Source organism: Kogia breviceps, chromosome 2 (assembly GCF_026419965.1).
Source record: "Kogia breviceps isolate mKogBre1 chromosome 2, mKogBre1 haplotype 1, whole genome shotgun sequence".
In the NCBI taxonomy this organism is placed as follows: domain Eukaryota; kingdom Metazoa; phylum Chordata; class Mammalia; order Artiodactyla; family Physeteridae; genus Kogia; species Kogia breviceps.
In genome coordinates this window covers 31,617,320-31,631,785 of record NC_081311.1, presented here as the reverse complement: position 1 = coordinate 31,631,785, position 14,466 = coordinate 31,617,320, and the positions used below count along the sequence as shown (strand labels likewise).

The window sequence follows — 14,466 nt, the reverse complement described above, 5'->3', positions numbered from 1 at the left end:
TAGTAGGGTAGGGTATTCATCTCTAAGTAAACTAAATAAATTAGAAGCTTAAGGAGTATATTGTGGAAAAGAAAAATGAAAATAGCTAAAAATTCTTATTTTTAAAATAAAGTCAATTTCCTCGTTCTTTCAATTTTTCTAGATACAACACTTTATAAACAATGTATTTTATATTTTATAAAACACCCTATTAAATTAAAAAAGGTTTGATATAGTAATAATGTATAAAATTAAGAAAATAAAAATAATTAGGAAAAGAAAGCCTATGGAAGCTTCATGCCATTTTCACAGTACCACAAGAGAAAGGGCATTAAGATTTTATACCAAAAAAAGACTGTTTACTCTAATTCCATTACACAAACCATAGTTAAATAAAAAGGGTTTTTTAGCCTCTTTTCTTTTTCTTGTTCCCTTCTGCTTGTTAGTTACCTTATTCATCACCCATTCTTTCAACATCAGAGAAGCTGTGAGAACAGAATTGAAGACAAAGTCTCTACTCTGAAGGAGATTAGTTCAGTGGGAACTAGTAAAGGGGCAATCATGACACAAAAGTGCTTCTCCAATGCACCTAAAAGGGGTAACTTACTGGTTTGGCTGGGTGGGGCTCTGGGGGTAGGAAAAGGTGGTGAGAAGAATCAGATAAGACATGGTGGGTGGGGAGCTAGAATAATGTTCCATGCATTGGAACAGCAATGGCAAAGGCTCACAAATAAAGGAATTCACTGTATTTAGAAAGACTCAAAGTAATTCAGTATGGCTAGAACTTCAAATGAACTGTGAGAGATAAGAGATGAGGTTGGAAAAGAGAACAGGGCCAGATTCTATATTATGAAGGTCTTTACTGACTACGTGATGGGGTTTGGACCTTACCTCAATGAAAATGAGAAGTCTTTAGCAAATAAGTGACAGGATCAGACTGATACCTTAAAAAGACCACTGTGGCTATCAAGTGGAGAAAGGTGTGAGGGTGGTCAAAGCAGAGAAGTTAAAGATACAGCAGAGTGGCTACCAAATGGAACAGAGTACCCGAGAAATCAGGAAGACGTGATCCACAAGGTAGGATGGACAGGGTAGGAAGGAAAAAATAGTGGCAAGTCAAATCAGGGTGAGGACACAAGTCAGAAAGTACAAAAGAATTTCTCGAACTGGTTTTATTAAACCATGAGCTAGAGTGACATGCTCTCCAATCCCTCTAAGGTGCCGACTAATACCCACAGCTGGCAGGTGACCACCAGGAGTGGCCCAAATCTATGTCAGTTGTCCTTATTAGTGTAATGAGACAATTTAAATGTCACATAAAGAAATAAACAGGGCTTCCCTGGTGGCACAGTGGTTGAGAGTCCGCCTGCTGATGCAGGGGACACGGGTTTGTGCCCCGGTCCGGGAGGATCCCACATGCCGCAGAGCGGCTGGGCCTGTGAGCCATGGCCGCTGAGCCTGCACGCCCGGAGCCTGTGCTCTGCAACAGGAGAGGCCACAGCAGTGAGTGGCCCACATACCGCAAAAAAAAAAAAAAAAAGAAATAAAGATGATAGCTAAAAGAATTATGATTTCTATCAAAATTATGTTGAATACTTTGGAAAAATTCAATAAGGTGAGCCACTAAAAAAAAAGTGATAAAACTGGGCGTGGGTGAGACAACTATAAAAGACTGGGGGACAAATGTACAAATCTAGAAGGATTCTGCATTTAGGATACTTCAGACAGGTCTTTACATTCCTGCTCCACTTTAAAAAGGTTGGAAAATACAGAAGATGCATTATGAATTTCAAAGGTAAAAATGATGGAAACGTCAACTAGGTACAAAGGGAAGACCTTGGCTCTATATTTTTTTAAAAAATCAGTGAAAGATGTACCTTTAGTTGTTTTAAGTTAAAATAAAATGTTATGTATTTATCTTTTTTTAATAATTCCCTTACATGAGCCAACTTTTTCAATTAACCAACTGTCAGATTCAATCACGCCTCTTAAGGAGGCATCCACTGGACAGGAGAGAATCAGCACTGAGGCATCTGGAAACGTGTAAGGAAGTTTTTAGTAGTCACAATGACTGGCATTTCATGGGCAGGATCCAGAGGTGTATGACTGTAGTTCTTGAAAAAGTCCCATACAAAGAACTGTCTTTTCTAAAATGCCAGAGCATTCCCATCAAGGAACACTGGAACACAGGCTGAGAAAAGTAATGCTTATATTTTGCAGTAGGGACCAAGGAGGCAGATATGAAGCATGGTAACTGGGCACAAGATGGCATATCTCCCACCCCCAAACACATACATAATTTCCAGCACTCCTGTGGGCCTCGATGGAAGAAGACTAGGAATGAATGTGTATCCAAAGATGTCAGGATCTTGACTAACTGGTAGGTAATGGTTTACCTAGTTCCCTGGACCCTTAGAAATATTTTAAAAATAAAAATCAGTAATTTCTTATATCATGTAGGTGATCAAAGGCTGGTCTGACATGCATGCATTCTCTAGCATGCATGCTTTGATTTCTAAGATCCGCTGTTTGGTGAGAAAGGTCTAGAACACAATACAAAAACAGTATAAGCTTCACCTGAATATCTGAGAACAAAGCAGAAAACCACCTTTTGATAGACTACGTAGACCCCTTACTAGAAGCATGGACTTAACAAACTAACTCTGTTAGATGCCTGCCCATCTGATGATTCTATACCTATCCTAACTCCTAAATTTTCTTTTTAATGAAATCCCCCAAAACATAAATACATTGCCAAAACTTACATTTCAATAAAGATTGAGCCAAAAGGTAAAATTCCTCCCAGGCAAACAATAACTGCAGGCTCCATGAACCTGGAAAATATTAAAATTAACAGTAAACTTCTAGTATGATTTCCACATTATATAAACCCTGATAATAGAAATCAGATGCTTGGTACTTAAAAATAATCTAAAGGATAGAAACAAACCAGTTAAAAGAAAAACAAAAATTCAAAGAGTCACAATACTGAGAGGGGACTTCAAATTAGCCATAGGTTATAGTCAAAATTCTTTTTGGCATTAAAGGCCAAGATAAGAACTTGTGGAACACAAATACTTGCTACTGGCAGAACTCAAAAAAAACTATGAGTATTTGCTCCTGTTCTATACTTTTCAGTAACTTCTAAAAATTTCCGTCATTTACCTTACAGAAAGCCATAGGGAAAGAAAATAAAACTCTTGAGACCCCCCTCTGCATCTGAAATAATGTTTCCCAAATTGTGGTCTTGCCAATCTCTTTGCTCATGCTTTCCTTGGTTCAGTAACTTGTTCTCCTATGAATCATACAATTAAGGTATTATGGGTTCTGAGTTATAAAAGGAGTCAAAGAATGAATAAAAAATAAAATTCAAACCTCATTCATTCACTCAACAAACATTTATTGATTGCAATCGGTAATTCTCCACCTGCAATGCCTTCCCTTGTCTCATGGTTCTCTCCTGCGAGCACTGACTCGAGTGTTCACCCTGTAAAGCCTTTCCCGGGTCTCCCAAGAAGAGGTGGGTTCTTCCACTGTCTCCTGAATGTAACTCCATGGCAGCACTTACCACACTATACTGTACTGTCTAATTAAATACCTCACTAGATTATAAACCCTGGCAGGCAGAAGCTATTCATCTAGGTATTCCCAGTGTCCAGCACAGTATGTGGCACATAAAAGATAGTAAACTACTATTTCTGAAATGAACAAATTACAAAACTGAGAAGAAAATGAGTTTGAGAGCCGAAAAAAATTTTTTTCAAATTTTAAAGTCTAGTCTTCTTTCCTCCTTTTATAGAAAGCCAAGATCCACAGAGGTTAAAAATGACATGCCCGCCAGATCTAGTATTCAGATTTTGGTTCCCATACAACTATACAAAGAAAATGAAGAGACACGCGAGCCTTCCTACACCTAAGTGTGACCCATGGTTATTAGCAAGATCACGTGTTTCTCCTTCCTCTCCTTCACCAGCCCTAGTGACCTAGAGGAACTTTTGTGATTTCTATGCTTTTCCTTTAACCTTATCCTCCCCAGTAATGGGTAAAGGAACAAACATTAGGATATCAATGGGCCTTAACAGTCTAATGTTGATTTGAAGTTAAAACTGACTTTAAAAAACAGACTACAAAAGTTCCCATAAGCACCAATCTAAGAGAAAAAGAACACGGACAATTCCTAAGACTAGAACAGATCACTCTCCTTTACACTACGGGGCTATTTTATTCAGCCTCCACTTCTGCAAATGTCTACATACCTCCAAGTCTACAAAAGACTATATAAGTACTTAAACATAAGTTATACTTACAATATAGCAAAATATCTAGGAATGGAGGCTTTTCAATATATATTCCTTATTATGAATATGCATTCTACTGTATAGCTATTCTTATGAGATGGGGAATAAAAAAATGTACAGTAAGATTGTTCTATTTATGTCTGCAAGTAAGAATTAGGAAAATAAAGAATGCGGAATAGCATAAATCAGCACTAAAACGTTCAATTTACTAACTTTATTTAATTAATTTATTTTTTTTTTGGCTGTGCCATGCGGCACATGGAATCTTAGTTCCCTCACTAGGGATCGAACCCGCACCCCCTGCAGTGGAAGGGTGGAGTCTTAACCACTGGACTGCTGGGGAAGTCCTCAATTTACTAATCTTAAAAGGCAAAACATATAATGAGTTCACATTTTGTTCAAACTTGAATTATGAAAATTAGAAATAGAAACATATTAGTAATATCTCATTTTATGTCCAAAAGTTGAAAAAATACAAACCATCTCAGGTTAAAAATCCATCAAGAATCACTATTTCAAAGCTGAATGGTCAAATGAACTATAAACTATGTTTACACTATTGCAAAAGAAGAATCGCTTTAGTTGTTAAACAGAAATACCTGTCATCCTTTGTCAGGATTAAATCTTGAATTATGGGAGATCCTCAAAAATACATTTTGTGCATAAAATGTGAAGAATGTATTTGAGAGATTCTATACTATCCCAGAAGTGAAGGTAAAGAAAATAGGTCAGTAAATTATAAGTGGTCTCAATACTAATTCCTCTCTCAATTGATACAAAATCTATGGCTATAAGTCAATGTTGTTTCGAATAATAAAATATCTGGAAAGGAGAGTGAAATTAGAAGCCCAGGGTTGGCAATCTTCTTCTGTAAAGGTTCAGAGAGTAAGTATTTCAGGTTTTGCAGGTGATATGGCCTCTGTCATAACTACTCAACTTTGATGCCACCCTGTGAAAGCAGTCACAGACAATATGTCAACAAACAGGCATGGCTATATTCCAAGAAAATTTTATTTATAAAAACAGGCAGCAGGTCAAATCTGGTTTATAGACTGCAGTTATACAACAGCTGCTGCTTTAGGTCCCATCCACCTCTATGCACTAGTGTACTTACCAAAGCATTTGATTTCTCTGTAAATGGCACTAATATTCAAAAAAGTGAAATAAGCATAACATTTATTACTACTCCTAGCAATATAAACTGAAGGAAAAAGTAAAAAGACAAATTCTTAAGTTTAAACTTATAAATACATGCCAATTCTAAAAATTATGTATACATAATAGCCTTAGGAATTTATATATTTTGAGAAGCAGTCACATAAAATTTAGCATTCTCTTTACCATTTTTTCTCCGGTATGGGACGAGGCACAGCATTGACACGACACGGAAAGTTCGGTTGACCTGACAGATTTCGGCCAAGTATTGTACCAACAAGATTTAGAGGAAGGATAACAAAAAAACAGATGCAACAAACGGCCACCTGTAAATTAAATTAAAATATGTGTGATTACTCAGAGAACAATAACTAATAAAAACAAGTAAAAACGACACTTAAAAATTTAAATACAGACGAAGTGAGAGAGTGGCATGGACATATATACACTACCAAACATAGGGTGGATAGCTAGTGGGAAGCGGCCACATGGCACAGGGAGATCAGCTAGGTGGTTTGTGACCACCTAGAGGGGTGGGATAGGGAGGTTGGGAGGGAGAGAGACGCAAGAGGGAAGAGATATGGGAACATATGTATAACTGATTCACTTTTTTGTAAAGCAGAAACTAACACACCATTGTAAAGCAATTATACTCCAATAAAGATGTTAAAACAAATTTAAATACAATTTGATCACAAGAGAAAATGTTTAACTTCAATATGGGTTAAAATTGTGCAGAATATATACTAATGGCAATAGGAAAAGAATGTGCTTTAAAATATTAGAATTAAACTAAATACAAGTTGAACTGTTTCCTATCTACTGTAGTTCCCAATTTTTCCTATTCTTCCATACTGTCCCTACTACAGTCCTTTTTCCTCTCCTTTCACTTTCAGCTGTCATGCTTTTAACATATCCTTTATCTTTTATCATTATAACCAACTTATTTACTTGCCTACACTTCATTCAGCTCCTAATATGCACAAGGACCTTTATACATGTTATTTTTCTACTTTACAGATGAAGAAAATGAGACTTAGAGAGGCTAAGTAACTTCCCATGATCACACAATTAGTAGGTGGCCGAGCTAAGATTTCAATTCAGATCTGCCTGTCTCAATCTGTCTGCTCGTTTCTATTCTACAGTGCCTTAGGATCTTAAAAATAGAAGAATATCACTGTTTATTACATATGTGTATTACTAAAATAATATGAGTATTTTTCTGCCAATCAGTAATTCAAAGTCTAAAGTTACAGGGAAGACCACACAGAGATTCTAGAACCAAAGTGGTTAGTTAATAAATAAATAAATTTATTTTTGTGATTTTTTTTTCTTTATATAAATCTGTACACTCAAGGAGACACACTCAAGTTCTTTTCCAGCCAGCATCTGGTTAGGATTATTTCACTCTGAACTTCTAAAACTGGAATAGGACTGAATCACCTCTAAGATCTCTTTCAAGTATACATTTGGGGATTCTAATAAATTAAAAGTAAAAGTGAGATGCAGCTCAATATTAAAGAAACAAACAACCTTATCCAAACATGAGCAGAAGACCTAAATAGACTTTTCTCCAAAGAAGACATACAGATGGCCAAGAAGCACATGAAAAGCTGCTCAACATCACTAATTATTAGAGAAATGCAAATCAAAACTACAATGAGGGGCTTCCCTGGTGGCACAGTGGTTGAGAGTCTGCCTGCCGATGCAGGGGACAGGGTTTGTGCCCCGGGCCGGGAAGATCCCACGTGCCGTGGAACAGCTAGGCCCATGAGCCATGGCTGCTGAGCCTGCGCATCCGGAGCCTGTGCGCCACAACGGGAGAGGCCACAACAATGAGAGGCAACTACAATAAGGTATCACCTCACACCAGTTAGAATGGGCAGCATCAGAAAATCTACAAACAACAAATGCTGGAGAGGGTGTGGAGAAAAGGGAACCCTCTTGTGCTGTTGGTGGGAATATAAATTGATACAGTCACTATGGAGAACAGTATGGAGGTTCCTTAAAAAACTAAAAATAGAATTACCATATGATCCAGCAATCCCACTATTGGGCATATACCCAGAGAAAATCATAATTCAGAAAAGACACATGCACCCCAATGTTCATTGTGGCACTATTTACAATAGCTAGGTCATGGAAGCAACCTAAATGCTCATCGACAGACGAATGGATAAAGAAGTTGTGGTACAGGGACTTCCCTGGTGGCGCAGCAGTTAAGAATCCGCCTAGGGCTTCCCTGGTGGCGCAGTGGTTGAGAATCCGCCTGCCGATGCAGGGGACACGGGTTCGTGCCCCGGTCCGGGAAGATCCCACATGCCGCGGAGCGGCTGGGCCCGTGAGCCATGGCTGCTGAGCCTGCGCGTCCGGAGCCTGTGCTCCGCAACGGGAGAGGCCACAACAGTGAGAGGCCCGCGTATCAGAAAAAAAAAAAAAAAAAAAAAAAGAATCCGCCTGCCAATGCAGGGGACACAGGTTTGAGCCCTGGTCTGGGAAGATCCCACATGCTGCGGAGCAACTAAGCCCGTGCACCACAACTACTGAGCCTGCGCTCTAGAGCCCACAAGCCACAACTACTGAGCCCATGTGCTGCAACTACTGAAGCCCGTGCGCCTAGAGCCAGTGCTCCGCAACAAGAGAAGCCCATGCACTACAACAAAGAGTAGCCTCCTCTCGCCACAACTAGAGAAAGCCTGTGCGCAGCAACAGAGACCCAACGCAGCCAAAAATAAATATAAAATAAATTAATTTTTTTAAAAAAAGAAGTTGTGGTACATATATACAATGGAATATTACTCAGCCATAAAAAGGAACGAAATTGAGTCATTTGTGGAGACGTGGATGGATCTAGAGACTGTCATACAGAGTGAAGTCAGAAAGAGAAAAACAAATATCGTATATTAACGCATGTATGTAGAACCTAGAAAAATGGTACAGATGAATCAGTTTCCAGGGCAGAAGTTGAGGCACAGATGTAGAGAACAAATGTATGGACACCAAGGGGGGAAAGCCACGGTGGGGGGGAGGGGATGCTGGTGTGCTGAACGGGGCAATTGGGATTGACATGTATACACTGATGTGTATAAAATTGATGACTAGTAAGAACCTGCTGTATAAAAAAAATTAAATTAAATTAAAAAAAATTTTTAAACAATAAAATGTACCTTGATGGGGGGAAAAAAAGTAAAAGTGAGAGAAAAGCTGAATGAAAACTGTGAAGAAACTGACTGAGAGAAATGAAGAGGTGTGGGGTAGAAAATCCACAGTGATCACATGAGAACGAAAGAATCTATTTTGAAGCAACATTGTGAAAACTCTACATCTTCATTATATCCTTATGTGTGCTTGTGTGTGTTAAACAAGCCAAAGAGTATTATCATCTTCCTTTCAGGTAAAACTTGTATAAATGTATGAGTTCTGAAATTCCATTTTAAAGCTCAGCCTTAGGAACACAAATCACTGGTGTCTCAGTTTAGACCTCTTAATAATATGAATTTTTGCCCATATAAATAACAAGAATATGTGAAACATAAAAAATAAGCCAACATTTTAAAGATATTTTAAATACTAGGATATATTGTGAATTACACATACCTCCCATTTGGGGGGTGAATTCTGTCTCAATTTTTATTCATTGTTGATTGCTTTTTAAATTATTATTTTGCTATCATTAAGTACATAAAACTCATAAAATATTAACACACTGTGATAGAGACCTATGTATTTTCCCCTTAATTTACCAGAACTCTAATTTCAAATAAGGATTGAGGAGAAGCTGGAGAAAACATTCCTATGTGGAATGACAATGGTCTAGCAGAGTGGTCTTCAAACTGTTCCACAGAACCTCAGGTCCTGCTGAAGAGTTTCAGGAATTCCACAAGCATTTGATTTGAATATCCTTTTGAAAATAGTTTTTTAAAAAGAATATTTTTAAGTGTAATAAAAATATACACACTCAAATTAGTTCTATACCAAATATTAATAACTGGAGATACCACAATCATGTTAGCTCATTTTTATGCAAATCTCAGAATAAAGTTTCTCCTGCTATCTCTGTGTATATATTTGGACTCCTAGTAAACGTGTCATTGATTAGGAAGGCTTGTAATGCTTGTAATGGGTCTTTTGTTCTCCCTCCCCATCCTCCACCCCGACCCAATTCAGGCCTGCACATATTTGCTCACTAAAAGCTTTACAAGCAAATGCACTACAGCACATGCATGTCACAAGCCATTAAGTGGCAGGTGAAATGAGGGCGTATCTTGCCTGTGTGCTTAAAAAAGCATAACAGCAGTCAACAAAGGAATCTATAAACGGTCTCATCAAGACAATATCAACTGTTTAGCATTTAATTTTTTCCCCTTTCCCTGACTTTTTAATACATGATAAAAAATGTGAGCAGTTTGTTAGAAACTGTTAGTGACTGAACTGTGAAACCAATTTCCTACTCCTTTATGTACAAGTTCTGGATGAGTTTACTTGAAAAATACTCGAGACTGCAAGGCAAGCTATTAAAAAAAAAAAAAAAACAGTCACATGGAACTAAATTATCCGAGAAGTCAGGATTTTTCTCAATACTGATATTCAATCAAACAAACTGGTTACTGAAGAAGAATGTTACCTGTACCCCTTGGTATTAAATCTGCATTCATTGCAACGTTATTGCTCTCATTAAATTTAGAATGCTAAAAAAACTGAATTTGGAAAATTTATTTATACTAACAGAATCAAGCTTGTATCTGTTTTCTTTATTGGGCTTCTGCATTAAGCTTTCATTTAAAATGAAATTTAAGGGGCTTCCCTGGTGGCGCAGTGGTTGAGAGTCCGCCTGCCGATGCAGGAGACACGGGTTCATGCCCTGGTCCGGGAAGATCCCACATGCCGCGGAGCAACTAAGCCCGTGAGCCATGGCCGCTGGGCCTGCGCGTTTGGGGCCTATGCTCCGCAACGGGAGAGGCCACAACAGTGAGAGGCCCGCATACTGCGCAAAAAAAAAAAAAAAAAAAAAAATGAAATTTAAAAACTAAGAGTTAAAAAACCATTAGTCTAATACACTGGTGAAAACCCTGGAACTCAAACTAATACAGGGCCCACCCTTAGAGCTTCCTAGCCTCTTTTCATGGACCAATGAAAAGTGAAAACAGGGACGGGGGAAGGAAGGACTCACTCCAGGTTGAGGGCCTCTCCTAGCTACAATGAGAACAAGATAGAAACAAGTACTGCCTATCACTGCTTAATACCCCAAAGATGTACCAACTGGTCAACTATTCTCAACCTCAGTCACGGACTAAGAATGTGACTATTATTCTATCTTTATTTCCAGACTGGCCTTCTAAGGAAATGTGTGGTGTGAGTGCAATGGAAAGGGAAAAGGCAGCCTAAGATGGGCTATTATGGAATACTAAAGGATATAAATTTTACTGAGAATAATAGACAGTAACTGCTTATAGGTAACGTGATTCTCAGAAAATATATCATCTTGTCAGTCATTATGTTTAGGCATTTCCTTGACACTTGCTCAGAGTAGGCAATTTTTATGACTCCTTTTCTACCTTATACATTTTATGCCTTTATGTCTATATAAAAATTATTTAGCTTCAATTTAAGCATGTTGACAATAATCAACCTAACAATCAGGACATTGCCAACTTAAACAGAAATGCTTATAAGAAGCCTATCTATTTTATAGATATTTTCAACATTCTAATTAATAACTCCCCATTCTGTTTCTTGGGCAACTTCAACACTGTAAGAGAAGAAACACTGGGTTTGAAGTTAAAAACTTATTCTATAATGCTAGCATTACCCTGATACCAAAACCATAAAAAAAGACATTATAAGAAAATTGCAGATCAATATTTCTCATAAATATAGGTTCAAAACAAAAAGCAACAAATTTTAGCAAATGGAATCCAGCTATATATAAAATGGATAATACATCATAACAAATTGAGGTTTATCAAAGGAATGCAAGATTGGTTTAAAATTCAATAATCAATCAATGCAGTTCACCATATCATCAGACTAAAAAAAGAAAAATCATAGATCATCTCAAAAGGTGCAGAAAAAAATCAGTGCAAGAGTCAACCTCCCTTCACAATAAAACAAACTCAGCAAACTAGGAATAGAGGTGAACTTCATCAACTTGATTAAGGACATCTATGAAAAAACTACAGGTAATATTTCTTGATGGCACAAGACTGAATATTTTCCCCCTAAGATTGGGAACAAGAGAAGAAGTCTGCTCTCACCTCTTCTATTCAACATTGTACTGGAGGTTCTAGCCAGTGCAATAAGGCAAGAAAAAGAAATAAAAGGCATACAGGTTAGAAAGGTAGAAATAAAATTGTCTTTATTCTCAGACAACATGACAATCTATGTAAAAAAAATCTTCAGGAATCTATAAAAAAGAAATTAGAACTAATAAGTGAGTTTAGCAAAGGTGCAGGATGCAAAGCCAACATGCAAAAATCAACTGTTTTTCTATACACTAGCAACAAGCAATCAGAATTTTTAATTTAAAAAATACCATTTACAAATAGCATAAAAAATATGAAATACTTAGGGGTAATTTCAATAAAAGCTGTATAAAACCTAAATATTAAAATCTATAAAACATTACAAAGAAAAAGTAAAGATACCTAAATAAGTCAAGAGATATACTGTGTTCATTAATCAAAAGACTTAATATAATGTTAAGATGTGAATTCTTCCCAAATTGATCTATAAGATTAATGCAATCCTAATCAAAACCTCAGGGTTTTTCGTAGAAATTGACAAGCCAATTCTAAACTTAAATTGACAAGCCAATTCTAAACTTAACATGCAAATGCAAAGAACCTAAAAAATCCAGAACAACTCTGAAAAAGAACTGATTTCAAGACTTATTGTAGGGCTTCCCTGGTGGCGCAGTGGTTGAGAGTCCACCTGCCGATGCAGGGAATACGGGTTCGTGCCCCGGTCCGGGAGGATCCCACATGGCGTGGAGCAGCGGGGCCCATGGGCCACGGCCGCTGAGCCTGCGCGTCCGGAGCCTGTGCTCCGCAGTGGGAGAGGCCACAACAGTGAGAGGCCCGTGTACCGCGCGCAAGAAAAGAAAAAAAGACTTATTGTAAAGCTACAATTATCAAGACAGTGTGATATTGGCATCAAAAAACCCCAAAAAACAAATTAATCAATGCAACAGAAAAAAAAGTTCAGAAATAGATCCACATAGATATGTGGTCAATTGATTATCAATAAAAGTGCTAAGGGAATTCAGTGGAGAAAGAGTAATCTTTTCAACAAATGGTGCTAGAACAAATGAATAGCCATAAGCAAAACAAAACAAAACCCCTTGACCCTTAACTCATACAATATACAAAATTAACTACAAATGGATCACAAACCTATATTTCAGAGTTAAAACTATAAAATTTCTAGAAGAAAACATGAGGAAAACTTACTGATCTTTGATTTGGCAAAAGATTTCTTAAAAAGGACAGAAAAGCACAAACCATAAAAGGAAAAAAATCAATAAACTGGACTTCAAAATTAATAACTTTTGCTCTTCAAAAGATACTCTTGGACTTCCCTGGTGGCACAGTGGTTGAGAATCCGCCTACCAATGCAGGGGACATAGGTTCGAGCCCTGGTCTGGGAAGATCCCACATGCTGTGCAGCAACTAAGCCTGTGTGCCACAACTACTAAGCCTGTGCTCTAGAGCCCAAGAGCCACAGCTACTGAGCCTGCGTGCCACAACTACTGAAGCCCACGCACCTAGAGCCCGTGCTCCACAACAAAGAGAAGCCACTGCAATGAGAAAAGCCTGCGCACCACAATGAAGAGTAGCCCTTGCTCGGCGCAAATAGAGAAAGCCTGCGTGCAGCAACAAAGACCCAATGCAGCCAAAAATAAATAAATTAATTTTTTTTAAAAAAGCATGTCCCTGTCTTGCCCAATTAGTATCAAGCAGACGTGGGGCAAAACCATCAAAAAAAAAAAGATACTCTTAAGAGAATGAAAAGACAAGCCACAAAATGGGAGAATATACTTGCAAGCTACATATAAGACAAAGGACTAGTATCTACAATATATAAAGAACTCTTACCATTCAACAAGACAAGCTATAAAAAATAAGCAAAAGATTTAAACATTCATTAAAGAATATATATGGATGGCAAATAAGTACACAAAAATATCTTCAACATTAGTCATTAGGGAAATGCAAATTTAAACCACAATGAGACAACACTACACTTCTACTATAATGGCTAAAATTAAAAAGACTGACCATATCAAGTACTGGAGATAATGTGGAGCAACTGGAACTCTTATAAATACAATGCTAGTGGGAATGTAAAATGGCAAAACCACTTTGGGAAAGTTTAATAGTTTCTTGAAAAGTTAAGCTATCATATGACTCAGTCATTCCACTGTAGTTATTTATCCAAAAGAATCAAAAAAATATGTCCACACAAAGATTTACATATGAATACTCACAGCAGCTTGATTTGTATGTAATAGCCAAAAACTGAAAACAATTCAAAAGTTCATTACTGGGTAAGTGGATAAACAAAATGTGGTACTTCCCTTTCAAAAAAATACTACTGAGCAATACAAAGGAACAAAACTATTAATATATGCAACAACATCAAGAGATTTTTAAAATAATTTTATGAGTGAAAAAAGACAAAAAAAAGATCATACTGTGTGATTCTACTTATATGAAATTCTAGGTAATGCAAACTAATCTAAGATGACAGAGAGCAGACCAGTGGTTACCTGAGAATGAAAAAGGGAAGGGAAAAAGAAAATTTTTGAAGTTTAAAAAAAAAAAAAAGAAAGAAAGAGAGGGACTTCCCTGGTGGCACAGTGGTTAAGAATCCACCTGCCAATGCAAAGGACACGGGTTTGAGCCCTGGTCTGGGAAGATCCCACATACCGCAGAGCAACTAAGCCCGTGCACTACAACTACTGAGCCTGCGCGCCACAACTACTGAGCCCACGTGTCACAACTACCAAAGTCCGCACGCCTAGAGCCCATGCTCC

The 14,466-nt window shown here is 37.6% G+C and overlaps 1 protein-coding gene across 1 annotated transcript in view; it reads right to left on the bottom strand.

Annotated features, from left to right (window-relative positions):
• TM9SF3 (transmembrane 9 superfamily member 3) overlaps nucleotides 1-14,466 on the bottom strand; it is a 77,237-nt gene that overhangs the window by 17,313 nt on the left and 45,458 nt on the right. Inside the window, exons 10-11 of the mRNA XM_059054510.2 lie at nucleotides 5,619-5,758; nucleotides 2,745-2,813 (exon numbers count right to left, since the gene is read on the bottom strand). Of these exons, the coding sequence (XP_058910493.1) occupies nucleotides 2,745-2,813; nucleotides 5,619-5,758 (209 nt within the window). The remainder of the gene's footprint in view (nucleotides 1-2,744; nucleotides 2,814-5,618; nucleotides 5,759-14,466) is intronic.